This window comes from Montipora foliosa, chromosome 6 (genome assembly GCF_036669935.1).
Source record: "Montipora foliosa isolate CH-2021 chromosome 6, ASM3666993v2, whole genome shotgun sequence".
Lineage (NCBI taxonomy): Eukaryota > Metazoa > Cnidaria > Anthozoa > Scleractinia > Acroporidae > Montipora > Montipora foliosa.
In genome coordinates this window covers 52,770,425-52,789,033 of record NC_090874.1, presented here as the reverse complement: position 1 = coordinate 52,789,033, position 18,609 = coordinate 52,770,425, and the positions used below count along the sequence as shown (strand labels likewise).

The 18,609-nt window shown below is 38.6% G+C and overlaps 1 protein-coding gene across 1 annotated transcript; it reads right to left on the bottom strand.

Annotated features, from left to right (window-relative positions):
* Positions 1–5,994: 5,994 nt before the first annotated feature.
* LOC138005743 (leucine-rich repeat-containing G-protein coupled receptor 4-like) lies at positions 5,995–13,065 on the bottom strand. Its single transcript, XM_068851927.1, has 5 exons — positions 12,891–13,065; positions 10,670–10,908; positions 8,756–8,827; positions 8,532–8,603; positions 5,995–7,309 (listed from the first exon to the last, which is right to left on the bottom strand). The coding sequence occupies exons 2-5, from the start codon at positions 10,891–10,893 to the stop codon at positions 5,995–5,997; spliced, it is 1,683 nt and encodes a 560-aa protein (XP_068708028.1). The 5' UTR covers positions 10,894–10,908; positions 12,891–13,065.
* Between the last annotated feature and the right edge of the window lie 5,544 nt (positions 13,066–18,609).

Sequence of the window (18,609 nt, the reverse complement as noted above, 5' to 3'; positions counted from 1 at the left end):
AAAAAGGTCTATTGGCTCTCACGAGTATATCTTTGATTGACCTCCCTCTTTTGTAACATATGAGGGGCCGGTTATTGTAGATTTCTTTGAGCAACGGTCGTCGCTTAATTAAATGCTATTTTTTTTATAGGGCTTTGTCGCTGCTGGGTGGTATTGAGTAATGAAAGGCAAGATTCGTTTGCTCTCTTGAGGTTTTTGAAGGAGTGCCAGTTTCCTGTTTTCAAATTGCACTTCTGAGAGGATCCTTTGAACATGATTCTCGGGATAACATCTTTCAGGTAGGCGCGGTTTAAAATTCTAGATGAGCTCTTCAAATATATTTTTAGAAGAGTTTGTTCTGAGAAGTCTCAGAGCCTTTAATAAAGCCTTTTTTGACTCCCGGTGGGTGCCACGAGGAGAAGTGCGTTCAATGAAATGTTTCGGGTTTGAAGTGCGTGCGCACATCAAAGAATGAATTGCTCTTGAACCTTTCGCCTTTGTAAATGTTTGTATCTAGAAATGTCGTTTCTGTATCTGTATCTTTTTTAATTGTGGGGTAGTGTTTGTTTGCTTGTTCAATGAACTGCGTTATTTCTTCTTTGTTTAAAGCCTGGATGGAAACTATGTCGTCTACATATCGTTTCCCAACGAGCGATTTTAGAGCGCTTTGGTTTAAAATGTCTGTTTCAACCTCAGCTATGAAGATATTGGCAAAGGCGACTTCCATTTTTGTACCCCGTGTCTGTCCCATGGGTTTGTGGGTAGTGTTGACCACGTGACCATTTTCCTCGCCGTTTGTAACGCCTGCTTTTCGCAGTTTGCTCATTTTTAGCTTGACGGGAAGTGTTTTCATGCTAATTAGGAATGTTAAGAAGAGACGTATTCCTGTTGATGATCGTATGCATTAGTACAAAGAACATGTGAACAGATTCAATTACTACTAATAATGGACAACCACGCATCATTTCGGTTTCAAAACTGTGATTGCGAATGCTCCAATTAAGGTCAATTGGATCATGAAGGTTGGTGGAAAAGACTAACAGAGCGTATTCTAAGTCAACTGTAGTTGTAATAGGCCTTATTCACGATAGCCGCCATGTTGGTTTTCATATTGTCATGCAAATTAGACATGTGTTATGCTGGGGGGCAAACATTGAAAAAAAATTGCGGAAAATCGGCTCAACGAAATATTGAATTAACATTGCAAAAAGTCCATTTTAGTATTTAGAATTAAGTACCTTTTATAAAAATTTTATATCTTTTGATTGCCTTTGACATTTTGACTTTCTCCTTTGTTATCCGCTCATTTTTCACTAAAAAAACGTCGAAATAACTTGTGTAATGATTGTATTTTACTGCTTAGGTGATAAACATTCAATGAACGTGAAACAAGTCATCTGTGTGGCTAAGGTGTTCGTTATAACCTCTCGAACTTGTGTTGTTTGCCCCCTAAGAAGTGTGTAGCTAATTTGCATGATAATAGCAAATTCAACATGGTGGCCATCGTGAATAAGGTTTATTGACGACTACGTTTGGACATCATGTTGTGACGTCATGATCGAGACCGGGTTGACCGATAAAAACGTTCGGGATTTCGGGATTCAGGGAACCTTTTGGTCGGGATGGCGGGATTGAAGAACCCTATTGGGGACCCTCCTCATACGGTCATCTTTCGGTGACAGAAAATAGAGGGTGAAAAGAGGGGCAGAAGTGATAAGTGAATGGAAAGAGCTGGCTAGAGGGTGTCCACAAGGATTGACGTTTGGACCGTTTTTCTGGAATATTTTTGAAAATGATCTCGCTCACATAGCTGATTTATGTAGCTTAAACATGTACGCGGACGACCATCAACTATATACTAGCGGAAAGACAGTTGAGGATATACAAAATAAACTAAATAAAGAAGGTAAGGTTATTTCTGATGGGTATGGAAATAACCTGCTTAAGGGGAACTTTGACAAGTACCAATTTATGACCCTCGGACCTAAAGGCAACGTTTAAGATATCAACATTACGATGCCCAGTACAAATGTAGAGAGCGGATCTTGAAATGAGACTGCTTGGATTGACTATTGATGCTAACTTGAATATTAGCAGTCACATATCAGATATATGTAACAGAGCGTCAAGAAAAGTAGGAGTACTGATTAGACTGCGAAAACTGTTACCTACAAACTCATGTAAATTTAAGGCATGGGCCTTAATCTGGACCCAAATTATTGCACAAAAAAGTAAGGGGGTGATCTAACTTTTGAAGGTTTAGTAATAAAAACCTAAGACTTTCGCAGACTACTAACGTCACAAAAGTTTTTATATCGATGTGGATTACGTATGCAAATGAGGCCACGTGACTTGTTATGGCCACAAAACTCAAACTAAAAAACGGCAACAGTTTATGCTAAAATATATATCACTTCGCTACTATTTGATTATTCAAAATGGTAAAAGAAAACGAACTGTACTTGTCCTTTGTGAAATATGTCTTTAGTTTTGGAAATACACAGCATTTTGTAGTAGTGCTCAGTCCCCTATGGAAAGGATTTCTTTTTTCGGACATTTATTTAAAATTATCTTGAAATGTCCAAGCACAGAAATTATGTACCCAATAGTGTTAACATCATAAAGGTTAATCCAGCCACCAGAAAATGATAAAACGAGTTGCCGTTTAGCTGAAAAGATTTCTGTGCTAAAAATAACTTTAACATGTCACTTGATAATATCTCATTCTATAGAGTGGTTAAGGTTTCACATCTTACTGCTATTAACAATGTCCCAAAGTTATTTCGTATTATATAAAATGACCACCCCCTCTCTTATTTTTATAAAACAGATCTGGACCCAGGCCTTAATTCACCTACCTCAACTAACGTATTGCCACATTGTGTGGAACTTCTGTCTGTCGACAGATAGCAGGAAATTGGAAAAGCAACAAGAAAGGGCATTGAAGGCTGTTTTCAATAAGAAAATCAACGCTTCATATGAAGAATTGATTAACATGCATGGCCAAGTTAAACACTCTACGAAACCAAAGGTTACAGGATATTGCAACACTCACGTTCAGATCTGGAGTAAAGCATGATCTATGTCCAGAGTACATCCAAGTGTTATTCCAGAATTATAATAGCTCATACAATGTAAGGAATCCGGACTTCATAATACCTAGATACAACACGGTAAAATATGGTAAACCTAGTCTTAAATATGCTGGTCCATTGCTTTGGGCAAAACTGACGAACGACATTATATTAACAGACTTGACTGATTAGAGTGTAATGTGAAGTGCTAGCTTTGTACCCCATATGAACCAGGTGAGCGTTAGCCCTACTAATAGAAATGGCCCACACAAGGACAGAGAATTGATTCTCACCTGGTCAGAGTTTTCTCTGTCCTTGTGTGGCCCATTTCTATTAGTAGGGCTAACACTCACATGGTTCATATGGGGTACAAAACTAGCACTTCACATTACACTCTGATCAGTTAAGCCTGTTGAAATATAAGTGCTACACGGCCAACGTTTGTAAAAACGTAACTCTTCCTTGTACTTGTACATGTTCATTGCCGTGACTTTAAGATCTTCAGTTCCCACGGCCTGCTCCCGTCTGACCTTGTGGCTCAGTCGGTAGAGCAGCGGTGATCTAACCCGAAGGTCGTGGGCGGGGGTTCAATTCTCACCCTGGACAAAGTTTTTCTCTGTCCTAGTGTGGGCCATTAAAACTAGCACTTCACATTACACTCTGATCAGGTAAGTCTGATGAAATGTAAGTGCTACACGGCCAACGTTTGTAAAAACGTAACCCTTCCTTGACATTATATTAAGAACGCTATTTCACTGAGTGCGTTCAAAAACAAGATTAGGAAAACTAATTGAGAAACTTTCGTGGGAGATAAAAATTGTAAGAATTGCCCTCTGTGTATGGGTTGATCAGAATAATTCATTCGCATTTTCTTCTTATTGTACGCACTGATTTTAGTGTTAGAGTAAGAACAGTGTCGTAAGCATTTTTAGTGTTTTAGTGTTTTAAGAGGGGCAGTGTTTTACTTTTTTATTTTTATTATTCATTTATTTTTTAATCATCATTTTTAGCAATCTATATAGCCAGTATAAGTATTTGTATAGTATTTGTAGTAATTTTATAGAACGTGTAATTTTGCATTGTATCTCAGTTAACAATTTACATTGTAGATAGGTGTCCGAAATTAGTTTACTAGCTTATGTAAACTACAATCCTAGTCAAAAGTTGTTGGGAAGGTTGCAGGCATCACTTCACTTCACACCTAGTTCGATTTTTCTAACTATTGGCTGAAGTATTTGAGAAAGAGCATGCTCTTGTGGCCCCCCTCCCCCATATTCAATGTTGGAGTTCTTCAGGCAAGAAAAGTCACCATTTTTTTCCCTGGAAAATCCAACATTGAAAAGGGGGAGGGGGGTTATCTGTAAAATGACGCTACCTTCCCAAGAGTTTTTGTCCATGATTGTAGGTCCCATTTTGGTTCCCATTGCCATTCCCATTGATTTGTTTGTAGTAGCTGTCGCCAAATGAAAAACAGTTGAGTTTGAGAACCAGTTCACTACGTGGAAGTTGCACAAAAGACTGCGTATTTTGCGCACAATAGATTTTGCGTACTGTATGTCTTTGATAGGTGGTTTCCAAAAATTCATCACAGAGAATTATAATTCTCTTATTTTCGGAGTTGGGCGCAAATTACTGTGAGTATTTAAATTCTCTTGTGGCCCCCCTCCCCCATATTCGATGTTGGAGTTCTTCAGGCAAGAAAAGTTACCATTTTTTTCCCTGGAAAATCCAACATTGAAAAGGGGGAGGGGGGTTATCTGTAAAATGAAGCTACCTTCCAACACTTGTACACGATTGTAGATACATGATACGTTAATAAAGGTTATTATTATTATTATTATTATTATTATTCTTAGTGAATATGATTAGTGAAGTTTTTATTATTTTTTATTATTTATACGGATTAAGATTGTGAATATCATTTGTAGCATTTTAGAAGAGTATATATTGTAAATTTAAGATTGTTTAAGAATTTGTTAAGAAAGTTATTGCTGTCGAGATTATTATTATTATTATTATTATTATTATTATTATTATTATTATTATTATTATTATTATTATAGTACGACCACCTAAACATCATTTTAGGTACAACATATGAGACAGAAATGAACATACGACAGGCCACACGATTCAAACGCTTTATATACATATCTTCCTGCCATTCGCAATCGAGTTTTCTACACTTTTTAAGTCTACATCTAATCTCATTAAATTCTCAGCCTCAGATAGTGCGTTTTTAGCATCTTGATTGGTTCTCTAAATCAGCACATGTACGGTATGAATCTTCTATCCCTGCAAGGTGAGAAGTAAACATTTACCACTCGGAGTCTTGGTGAAGAATTATGGAACACATGCAGGACAACATATTGCTAATGTTATTCTGGTACTTATTCCGAGCTCCTTCGTAAGAAGAAGAGCGCCAAAAAGATCACAACGCTCAATGTCCGTATGTGGCAATATCTTTGATGCGCTGAAATAGCTTGTAACGTAACATATGTAGCACAATGCTGAAGTTCTGCACTGCATGCTGTGACAAGTCTATAGCGATACTCACCGTTACGTCACCTATTGTCATTAATTTGCCGACCAGAGATCTATTGGCTGTGGAAACAAAGGTTCTTTTGTTCTGTGGTTGCAAAAATTGAATATGAAAGGAATTGTTTTTAAACAGTGAGTATTGCTAGTGCACTTTAGTGAGGTTGTAATCGTTCATAATGATGATGTTTATACGATCAGACTTGTAGCTTTCATAAGGGCTTTCTTTTGCAGCAGCTTATTGAGCTTCAGCGCTCAGTTTTCCTTTGAAAAAGCGTGAATCACATTACAGCTTCGACTCATGGCCGAAGTTCACTTGCTGTAACTAGTCATCCTGTAAAGTACTACTTGTGATGAAGTCGTGTTTATATGAGAAGCTGACTGGGTTCTTTCACTGAGCTGACTAGCTATTCACAAACAAAGCTCGTAGATTCACTTGGAGAGATCCCAAGACTCTCCTTATCTGCTTTACAAACCGCTCTTGCCTGAACGCACAGAGGATTGGATTAATGCAAGAATTAAACCCAAGACAAGCAAAAGGAAACCAGAAGCCAAATATAAAAAGCAACTGTGTGTTTGAGTCAGTGTCCAGTTCAATTCTTTTGTGAATATTCTTTGCGGGAACCAGCGTTATTATCAGAATCAACGGGATCAACAACAGCAGAAAATTGGTTGTAACAAGGAGGGCGATTTTCTTGAAGATGGCCGCTTCCCGTTTAATACCAAGGTTATCGCCTGATCTGCGGACGGAAATGAAGATTGCCACGTATAATGGAATGTTTATGAGGTAGAGGGCAGTAAGAATACTTGGGCAGATGAGGAATGTGTTTTCTTCCCTCGCAACTGGGAAACTGCACATCATCGTTACTGTGACGGAAAGATTGAGGACTTCAAAAAGAGGTGACAGCCCGTACAGCAGAGATAGAATCCAGAAGGAAACTATGCTGGCGAAAGCAGCTTTCCTGCTCAGGCGACGATTTGGATTCATGCAGTAAACTATTGAATAAAATTTTTCCACTGTGAGAAGAAGGGAGGTCGCTGCCGCCACGCATTGTGCAGACGTAAAGGTCGCAGTTGAAAACTTGCATAACCCTTCCCGCTCAAAAACAAATTTCTTGCCCGGAATGGCGATGATGTCCCGGAGCATGTTAAAAATGTTCAAATCTCCAATAACCACGGAGTAAACTCCCATAAGAAGATCACAGAAGGCCATGTTGGCGATAAGAAGCATGGACGTCGAATTTCGAAGTGATCTCGCGGAGAAAACGGTCAGTACAACAATCAGGTTAACAAACATTGCGACCGCGCCCAAAACGAATGAGCTATAAAACAGTTTTTGAGGAATACCCACCACTCTTTCTTTTTCTTTTCTGTCAGGGTCTATTATCTTCAGGAGGGAACATTTCCAATGGGCTTCATTGGATCTGTTGTTGCAATAGAATGGATAAAACCCGAACTGCGCAAATTCCTCTGCTTGTTCCTTTCCTTCCAAGCCGGGTGTATACGGATGAGAGTAGTTTCTCTTGACCAAGTTGTACAAATCACAGTTAGAGCAATCCTTACTCCAAGTAACGCCATGAATAATGTCAAGTGATGGAGTTTCTAAAATATTCTCTTGAGGAATCCAAACGGTTCTAGTCACAAATAGTTCCAGAAGGTTTGGAAGCCTATCCTTGACGCCTCCTTCCCAGCGTTTCAGGGGATTAAAGCTAAAATCTCTGTAAAACAAAGCAAGGATCACAGCGTTAACAGGGGATTTCAGTTGCTGGTTGGAAACTTCTCGTTCCCGAGGTTTCAGAATGCTTTTGTCAAGCACCACGAAAAACGCACAGGTGAAGTGTAGGTCCGTTTAGTTCATTATTGAAAACGTCGGCAACAATCATTGCTTTATCTTTCCGATACTGCACACAGTACGGAGCGACCAGAAGATCACGATTCTCGGGCTAATCTGGCAGAGGAAGTTATCCTCAGCGCTGACCAAAACAATCGCGGCCTCACGGGCTTACGTAAATGTTGTTTAAAGTAATAGATGATTGAATGAAAAATTCTCGTCAAAGACTTAACCAATCGAAGAATAAGACTATAGTAACTGCAAGATCGTGCTGCTAACTGCAGTGTTTGAGTGTTAAGTTTAGAGTTCCGTCATCGGTTTCATGTCAATTAGTACTGATTTCTTGTATCTTTTTTTGTTACTTTCTCTTTGTTTTTATTCTCAGTAGTACTTTCGCTCGCATATTTCGTCTTGTGCCGTCATTTACACCAAATCATCTTCGTCTTGAATCCATTCAGCCTTCTGTTATATAAACCTAAGTTTTCTATTTAGATGTTTTTTTTACCGCAGTCACGTTACTCGCAAACTTAAATGAGTTTGTCGCTCTGCAGCAGTCCTCTAATCTTTCTTCACAGTCTCTGTAGTTTCCGTAACAATGTAAGTGTTTAATTTGTAGCTTCCTGTAGCCGTATTTCTTTTATCCAGCTTCACTAGTATGTCATTTACGTGTTGTAACTTTTTATAACACTTTGTTTATTTACATTTTCAACCCGTAACTACACCCGCAACTATTCCCAAAACTACACGAATAACTTCACCCATCCCTAATTCCACATCTTCATTTATACACATCAAATAATGCTTTCCTTTTTATCAACGTGGTGTTAGAATGTTACGTGAGCAAATGCTTTTAGAAGTTACTCTTAGTCTAACTCTCTATAAAGCTGAAGTGCTTAGGACTAGCTCCGTGCGTTCGTCTTCAGGAGAGATTATTTAACTTTCCTGGCAAGATAAAAATCAACTTTTGACGTTGAAACTGGTCTAGTCATAATACTAATTGGCTATGCCAATCCAAAAGTGTCTTGTAACGCCTAAAGTCAAAAGCTGCTTTTTTGATTTGAACTAAAAACAAAAAGAGCAAACGACAATTGAACAAATTTCTTACTTACAGAAATTTCAAATTAGGGAGTGTGCCAAAGTCACAATCCTTGATAATGGAGATGGAGTTGTGGGCAAGCGAACTGAAAATAAAGGGAAGCAAGAATATTTACCCGTGGGTGAAAATAGCCTTGTTGATTGGGTTGAGAGGACAAAATGAGCAATTGGCAGTGAAAGTTGATGATAATGATGACGATGATGATGAGTGGGGGAAGGGCCAGGCGATGGAACTTACAGGTTTGTTAATTGACGCTGATTCCACAGAAACATCTTGGGCACACTCTGAAGATCGTTCTTCGACAAATCTCTTATGAGTAAAAATAGTGAAAATACATCATCAGAACTGAATACAAAAAAGAACGATTGAAAGACAGAACGAATACATGATTTAATTAATTGACGAATGAATGAAGGAACAAAAATATGAACAAAGGAATGAAGAAAGGAAAAAGCGGGAGCTCATCAATGAGCGCCTCTGTCGCTACTAATTCCTTGAGTCAACCCTTTTCCAAGTAAATGTATTTTTAGGAACAGGTTTTTCCCCCGAAAAGTATTATATTCCCCTTGAGGCTGAGATCGATAGCTTTGCTTTGATTGACTTTTACAACAGTGCTCTTGCTGAATCTTCCAATGGGGCAGTTCCATAAATAAATAAATCTACTTGGGAAAGGGATTACTCCAAGGCCAAGCATTGGATTTAGAGAATCCCCTTCAACTTAATGATTTCCTGGAAAAAGGGAATGAATTGCTGAATAAACGAAGGAAGGAGCGAATTAATGAATAAACGAACGAGCGAACATATACGAATGAAAAAGTGGAGAAAAGAATGAGTGATTGAAATGAATGAATAAACTTTTATTTAAGGGTCAAGTTCTTTTAGCGCTGGGATACTCTTTGGAGGATACCAAACATAGAAATCAACTGAAATCAGGGTCAAATAGAGTGTCAAAAGTAATCAGCGAATTGCTTTGGTTTTGCACCACCTCAATCGGTTATTGGTTTAAAGTTCTCGCGTCAGTTTTTCATCCAATCAGAAGTGAAACCAAAACCAATCGTAGCTCGCGTGCAAATTTTCCCGCGCTTTGTGTCGGCTACGTGTAATTATTTCGAGTTTTGATTGGTTTACTGGGTTGCCCCCGTCCCTTTTGATTGGCCAAGGTAATTGTTTTGGTTTTACCCTACTCGATCGAAACTCGATCTATTGGTTTCTGAGGAGAGTGGCAAAAAATTCTCGGAGCAGAGGAGAGATCCAACAAACGCAACCCATAAATATAACGCAAGGTCTGGGAATCGAACCTTGGCGACATTGGTGCATAGGATGTGAGCCCGAGTGTTTTAACCACTTTGCCAACACTGCTGCCCGTTTTCGTATAGAGTGCTGCTTCACGTAGGGCCCCCCGCCCCCCCTTCCTCCAAGCCAAAACCTAAACCTCTTTTACTACATAGAGCGAGTTTCAATCGAGTGTCATAAAACCAAAACCAAAATAATTACTTTGGCCAATCAAAAAGGACGGAGACAATCCAGTAAACCAATCAAAACTCAAAGTAATTACGCGTAGCCAACACAAAGCGCGGGAAAATGTGCACGCGCGAGCCACGATTGGTTTGGTTTCGCTTCTGATTGGTTGAAAAAATGGCGCGAGAACTTTGAACCAATCACTGAGAGAAGTAATGCAAAACCAAAGCAATCGCTAATTACTTTCGACACTCACTTGAAAACCGCTCTATTGCCCCTGATGCCTTTTAGATGGGAAAATTTTACCGAGACACGACAAAACAGTCGGCGCACCTTCTTTTAGCTTTAGTTCCTTATCTAGCCCCGATCGACTACACTAGAAGACATCGATTATATGACTTTATACAGTTCGTCATACCGGACTGAAAAATTCCTGCCCTGCTGGCTCCTATCCGTCTGGAATTTTCCTCCTGTATACAGGAAATTTCTGTTTTCGTCCAGGTTGTGCGGTACATGTTCTGCTTTGCGCAGGATAGCTTAATTCGAACCTGGACCAAAACTTTACACATGGAATTGCATTTTTTAATCTTGGACATAAGTTCAGAAGGACAGGCTAAAATACTTTCAGTGATCTATTCCTAGGCTACCATATCACATAAAATAATACGTTGACAATCAAATGTGCATCCTTACAGTGTTTCAAAAAGAATAAATGGTGTTGGTGGTAGAAAGGAACCATTCAGATGACAGGTGGCATTCCAGTATCCGTTTGATAAAAATGTACAGTCACATCTTTTATCGCCACATTTTCTCAGTTGGTTGGACGGGACGCTGGAGTTATTGGTTCCCCGGACACGAGTCCTCAATAAAAGTAGCATAAAACTGGAAAGCAGAATTTGAAACACAATCTTTCTCATCCTGAGAGCTGTTGGCTGAAATGAAAGACGAAAATTGTTTATTCGTGGAGGAATTTGATTAATGTAACATCATAAATACTTTTGTCCTTTGGCCATTTCAATTTCAGCAGGAAAAGAAAACAAACAGCGGTTACAAACATTTTCATTTTATACTTGACGTTTCGTATGTTGCAACATACATCATCAGAAGTGACGGTAACAGTTTTAACCGTCACTTCTGATGATGTATGTTGCAACATACGAAACGTCAAGTATAAAATGAAAATGTTTGTAACCGCTGTTTGTTTTCTTTTCCTGTTGATTAATGTAATTTCCACCCATCTCGTTCTGGGTTAGGGTTAGAACATGTCAACCAAAAGAAACTTAATTGCTCACATTAAAACGCGAGAAATTCAATTAACCTAGCTTTTCGTATTGCTAAGACAGAAAGAAGTACAAGCATTTAAAGTAGTACTATGATCAAAAAATCATTTTCTTTTTTTCTTCAGATTCTGAAAGCGTGTTTGCTTAACACCTAACTGGCAAAATTTTGAGCTTTGAGTTTTATCTAAAGGCTGTTAGTTTTGGATTTCACAGTCCGCCATTACTCACGTTCAAAACTGGCCGATTGGACCTCAGAGAATTGGATCTAGAGAAAATGACGCCATTTACTCACTAGCTTAAAATTTCAGCGTGTAAACGCAATTTATTACATATGCAAAACACGGGTTTAAAAGGCTGAAAGCCCGAAACTCCCGTGCTGCATATTAATTCGGCCGCGTACACACGCATTGCATTCTTAAACTAGTGAGTCTTTGACGTCATTTTCTCCTCGACCCAGCTCTCTCAAGATTTTAAAGTTAGTAATGGCTGACCAATAAATAAGAAAATTCTAGTTAAAAATGAACAGGTGTCTCTTTAAAATCAGAACTTAAAACTTGGGTGACTTAGTGTTTAGTTAACATAGTTTTGAAATCCAAAGAAAAAAAAGAATTGTTTTTTTGGTCGTAGTACCACTTTAAAACCTTCACTGAAACCGGTGTTGTTCTCATTGGCTAAACGATATGTGGTACAAGAGATGCATGCAAAATGTAGGTACACGTATTACATTTACCTCAGAGCCAAACACACAAAAAAATCGATTAAATTCTCTTTAAAATGTTTCACGATACGCAAAAAAGACAAAGACATGAGAACCAAAAATAATCACTCGCAAAATTTTATCATGAAGAATGACAATAACTGAAGAGGAACGTGAAGAACATCTGTTTAAGAAGCGTATAGATAGTGCGCTACTATCGGACCTAGAGGCTGTCGATTAGATTCTCGGTGAATTAAACATAGACCCAAGCTATAACAGGAATAATAATAATAATAATAATAATAATAATAATAATAATAATAATAATAATAATATATTATTATTATTATTATTATTATTAAAACTAATGATGATGACGATGCGATGTTTGCATCTTCACTTGATTTTTCAGTTTTAATGAATGAAAAATCATCGAAATAACAGACGTCTTGCACAAGGCGAATGAGAGGCACAATGCCTTGCACAAGGCACAAGGCAAAAGACGTCTTGCACAAGGCGAATGTCCTTCCATATCATGGCCCGAGTTTGTGTTTCCCTTGTTCCGCCTTAGATGTCACCCAGGCGTTCAGTTACCCAGTTATGGTAAATAACTGCCTATCAACAGCTAAAGCAACCCGGGCTGATGATACAAGCTACAATGTGATGCAAATGTAACATGTTACAACTGCATGCAGTACAAACAAAGTTCTTTACGTTTCTTTCTTGCTGCACTTGCAATTGCTCGACTCGCGGCATTAAAATTTTTCATTGTATTCAGGCTTTCCTGGAGTTCAATTCTCAATCTGACCTAAGATCGCCTCCTCTCTGCTTACTCCAGAACTTAACCACTAAACGGAGCAAGGGCGGAGGTTCCAGAAGTAAAGGATGTAATAACGCCATTGAATAAAATAACCTGACATTTCCAATTTTTACTTACCACACGTCTTTTCAGCACTTAATACGTTCGATCGTGTGCGAACAATTCAAAGGCCAAGCTCCTGATGAAACGCCTTAGGTAGCTCAGACAGTATGCTTCTTTTTGGGACCAAACACTCCTGTAGTAGCCGTAAGGGACAGACCACAGGGTCAACTGATTCTGGTTGCAATATCTTTAGCCTTTTAAATAATTGAATCAAAAACATAAGATTATTGTTTTCATGTTATTATCATAGGATTTTAATTTGTCATCCAGCTGGTTCCGTGTCCTTTGAACAAAACAAAACAAAAAGGTGTCATTATAGATATTTACTTAATCCTGTGTCTGCCCGCTGGCTGGAATAAATAAGATCGAACGTCGTATTTGTAGTATTTATTTGATCACCGTCAGCTAAATCAGCGCTTGCACTTCATTACGATTGCCGTATTTCTTTTTTCTGAATCTGCCTTTTTGTCGAATGTCGAGAGTCGAGGGTAACCTTTCGAGAGTCCAGGATTCATTGCCGAGTGTCGGGGCCAGACGGAAAGTAAACTAATATATAAATCTTCCGTCTGGTCGGTAATCTTTTCATCACCATTAATTTAATTGGGTGGCCGATCTCATCTCATTGTAACTCACATGAATCTCCTCCATGATTTCCTGGCTGAGGCAATTCACTTCCAATAGAGAAAAAAAAACACTGATGCCACCTCGCTTCCGTTTTTTTGTTATAGGGTATGCCTTAATAAACAGGTTTTCTTAAGTGCAACAAACGTCATGTCATGACTGAAGTATTTAATTGTATTCTGTTTTATTCAATTAACTTTTCCACAGGCAGGGTGGCGCGCTAAAGCAGCGGGGAGCCAATTTAACTAAATTTACAATTTACACTCGGCGTTCCTAGTATTATTTGGTATCAGATTAATTATCGCCCCATTTAAGAGCAACGGTGTCTTAAGCTTTTTGGTTCAATAACTGAGATATTGCTCATTTTTCCTGAGTGGTTTCGTGATATACCGGTGTTGTGGCCTCTAGACGCGGCCTTCCATCGTTTTCTTCACTGATTGTTTACTTCATGACAAGCAGTATTGCATTTAAAGTAGCCCAGAGGCAAAGCTTAAAGCGCAGCCAGCCTACGCTTTTGGTGGATCGAGTCAGATAGATAACGAAAATAAATTGTAAACTAAGACGTTTGCCCGTTGTTAAATTCTAATTTTTTTATGACAGGTGTACCCGACTAAATGCTTTCGTTAGATATCTGTTCGTGACAATCAAATGGTCTCAGTTTTTCTGACTTTACGTTGCATAAATAAGACTTTGCACAATTGCAACCGCGGAACTGATTCGATGAGTTGTTTTTGCAATTTTTGGCACCCAAAATATATTGATAGCATGTTTGCTTGCCCCGAAGTTTGTTAGTTTATGTAGCTTCCAGGTAAAAGGATCATGGAAGGGAAAATTATATTCCCTAGAATTTTTCGAACACTTTAATATTCTCTGCCAGGAGCAACGAAATTCCAGCAGATCAAGTTTCTCTGGTTGATTAAGTATGTCTTAAACAGTTTTCAGACGGCGACTAATGAGTGAGAAGAGCCGATCGCAAAACGCTGCATGTGCTGGGAGACAGCGCCACATCATCCATTATATTTCACAATCTAACATGAAAACAATAATACAATCTACAAAAAATCTAAGGTTTTTTTGTTTAACTCTGTATCCGGCAGAGAACTGCATATTGTACTAATATGACAGGGAACTGCATCCAATTTTGAGTAATAACCCGGCACAATCCATGCTTAAAACTTTTGGGGGTTTTCTATGTATGTGTTAATCTCTTATCCTGGTTTCAAGTTAAAATTAAAGCATCTTAATTTTAGCCAACCCCTCTTACAATAGAAGAATTAAATAATTTGGTTCTCGAAAATGTGTACTGTTTTGAATAGATAGTCTTAATTCTCACGTTGAAAATGTCGAGGGAATTTATATTTTAGAAAGTGACTTAAAAAAGGAATCTCTACTTCTTTTCATTAGGTTGTGTATAATTTAAAATTAACAATTTTGAGTCTTTTTAAGGCTAAATCCCGATTCATTCAGCTAGAGCAAATGATCAGAGAGAATATTTCGAGGACAAGGTGAGTTTGTACATCACGTAATTGCTTTCGCCGGTGAAATTGATCTCATCGTTTTTACTGCTATATGCTACAGAAATAAGACCAAATGAAATAAAAATACATTTTCTTTGGCGACACAGCTCTCACCTGTAGTTCGGAATCTCTGATTTTCTAAGGTGACAGTAACTAGCGACAGCATCCACTTTAAATATGATGAATTCGGGTCGCTCTTGAATCAAGTGTGAACTTGTCCAACCTAATGAAAGCCGCCTTTATGAGTAGGAAATAGGTCAACTTAACCTGACAAGATTGCTCAGTTTTACGTACCGCATTAGAAGCAGCAAAAATGATAGGCAAATGGCATTTTGCATCGAGTTTGCACATTTCTTATTACTTCTGAAATGTGTGTCGCAAAGTCCCGGCAATTTACACCACCATTGTACGTGCGGCTTACAATCTCATTTCCGGAAAGGAATTTTTAAGGAAAACTACCAGTACAAAACACTTATTACTTCACCTTTTAAAATGAAATGTTGACATTGCAATGATTCTCCCAGATTTTGTTGTGAAGTAATAAATCTCCTTCTCTATGCCTGATTGCACAGCTGCTGTAAATGATTTTTTAACTCGGCCCAAATTAATTTTGAGGCAGAAAAGTTGGCAATCGTTGCCGCCATTGGGGGTAAACTTACAGCTAATTAAATCTGCCGGACTGTGAACCGTGCAGTGTGCGCCAAAGGGCAGGGCGGCTTTCGGTCCGAATTTGCAGTCACTTTCTTCCAGTACAGAGTGAAAAGAAAAAAAAAACAGTAATCACTCCTGGAGTCCAAATTATTCATTTTTCCTCTATACCTTTGTTGATGTTGTGCGACACCTCTGAACTATCAATTTTGACCACTCTACCGAATCTCTTAGCCAAACCCAGAAAATTCAAATATTTAACATTGTCAGATAATATAAGGGGAAAAAAAAAGAAATTATTAGCTAAAGCACACTTTGAAAAGCCGGCAAAAGGCTAACTAACAACTACATTGCGTAGACCGTTTAACGAATTAGTAAGAAAAGGAAGGAGTCCGCGTAAGTGAGTTTGCCTTCTTTTCGATTTGAAGGTAAAACTCCGAGCAACCTCACTTGGCATTCTTCAAACCTGCCTATCAGGAGGTATACATGCAAGTGAGGGAAAGTTGTATCAGTCGGTTAGGTTTTCTTTATTTGTCTTTTCAGGAGAAGAAGTTATATAACCACCACTGTCAACCATCTGGGAAGCTGGCGGCATGCGCAGCTTTAGATAAATATAACAAGAAAACTAATAACTGGAGAATCGCTTCTAATTTTTCATTCCAAACCTATCAAAAATTTCGAGTTTACTGTAGCAATTCAAACACATAATTATAAGTAGAGGTTTACTGAATAAAATAAGACTAGATTGCATACAGGACAAATTCGACAAAAATGGCATTTCTCAAACGCATAGTTCACTTTGGTCGCACATCTCGCTTTTGTGATGGAAATTTCACTGCTAGATATTCTTTTCGTTCTTTAAGTTCAAGTTAACGGTTCAAGATAAAAATCAAACCAAGCGGGGAAAATGAAAGAGCCTACTGCTGTTGCAGTTTTATGTCAAAACTAAGTCGTGAAAGTAAACAGGGACCGAATCGAAATAGGGACCTTAATTAACCAAGAACGACGACAGCGGCTACGAGAACGTTATCTAAAAATATTATTTTCTGTTCCTCTAATAATTTTGCGATTACTCCTAATCGCTCGGCTTGGAAAGTGTGGCTGAGTACACATTCCAAGAATATAACTGGTAAGAACGGTGTGGATATTTAGAAAGAAAATTGAAAATTCATCGTCAAGTGCTTTCGTCTTCCACATGATCTCAAAATTGACCATTTCACATCGTTGTGAAGACGAAAACGGCACTGAAAGAAATGTATCAAAATGTAAAACGCACGTGCCGTCGTCGTCGTCTTCGTTCAAGGTCCCTAATAGGGATTTTAAGAAACGACGACGGCTACGACTATGACAACGCCACAAAACAATATCATTGGCATAAGTAATCGTGCTGCACGTGCAGCACGGATTTTAGCAAGTTTGTTTGCGGTCCTCTGCATAACGACGACGTGAAATCACCAAATTTGAGGTTTTGGCGACAACGTAAGCATGCAACAGAGAATCTTTCATTCTCTGTTTTCACTCTGAAACCGCTCGTACCAATTTATTTTTAGGACACTTCGCCCATATTGTAGGACGTGAACGAGACTGAATAATCCCGAAAGACTTATGATAGAGCCAAGTTATATTCTGAGGTGAAGTTTTCGTCGACCGTCGTCGTCGTAGTCCCTAATTTAACGACGGCTACGAGAACGCCACATAACAATGGGTTTAAAAAGCACGCTCTGCACGTGCGTTTTACATTTTGATACACATTTCTTTGCCGTTCGCGTCTTGACAACGACGTGGAATGATCAAATTTGATGTCATGGAGGGCGAAAGCACCTGACCATGAAGTTTTAATTTTCGCTCTAAGTATCCACGACGGCGTTCTCACCAATTTCACTCTTGGAATGTGCATTCACAGTAAATCGCAAAATTATTACAGTAACGGCAAATAACATTTTTAGACAACGTTCGTGTAGCCGTCTTGGTCGTCCTTGCTTAAGGTTCCAAATATTGCCACTGAATCAAAGTATTAATTATATCCTAGAACACTTTTAGCCGTATGAGCCATATCCAATTAAAATTTTAAGCGATTTTTTAAAACACCAAAACCAAACTCCATCCTTTGCATCCTTCGCTGCTAACGTAAACTTATTGCACTGGTTCTTGGTGACAAATCTATGATTTCTTTGTTTCCTCTATTGTTGGTTTTGCCCCAGCAGGGATTTTACTAAAATTCCAAGGAGGAACCATTATAGTTTCCCTGGAGAAACCTAACTTTCATACAAGCTACCTGGTTTCGTGTAGGTTTCCTCGTTTCAGCTTTGCGTTGTGTAAAAATCTTGTATACTAAGTATGAATAAATCACGTGTTAAGTTTCAGTCCTCTCCTAAGCTCGTGATTTCCCGGTCAGAGCGTAAAATGTTTTAAAAAGTTACAGTTAATTTGTCTGTATGTTTTTGGCTCATGATAATAGATAAATTTTGGAGGACAATTCCCTTAGGAGCAATAATAATTCGGACTCGTTACAGCGGTTATCAGTAACAACGACATTTTTTCATATTCGCAAATAAAATTTAGGTGGACGTCAATCAAATGTTTCCATGACGAATTCAACTTAACTGATAACCGCTTTAATGTGATGATTGCTGTAACTATGCGCATTCAGATGACACGTTGAGGTACGAATCGGACCTTCATCGTTCCCAGGCCTTTTTCCCAAAAACCCTTTGAACGAGGTTGCACTCGGACGTGTCAGCTAAACAGCTTCACTGACTCAAACATAGCAAAAAAACACCTTTTTACAGGCTATTGTGGAAGCTAAAAGGCTGGAGGCAAATCTCGCTATCCCCGGAAAAGCTAAAATAGCTAGTGAAAGAAAAATTCAGACAAAGAGGTTTTGCACGGCAGCCATGTTGCATGGCAGAAAACTAGATTTTTTTTCCTATGGGAACAAATGTTCTTTC

Excerpts from the sequence above, each read along its gene's own strand:
- LOC138005743 (XM_068851927.1), bottom strand. The coding sequence starts at position 10,893 with ATGAGAAAGATTGTGTTTCAAATTCTGCTTTCCAGTTTTATGCTACTT. Across the intron at positions 8,828-10,669 it reads TTTATTCTTTTTGAAACACT|AGATTTGTCGAAGAACGATC; the intron begins GTAAGGATGCAC and ends TTTACTCATAAG. Across the intron at positions 8,604-8,755 it reads CAGCGTCAATTAACAAACCT|TTCGCTTGCCCACAACTCCA; the intron begins GTAAGTTCCATC and ends CTTTATTTTCAG.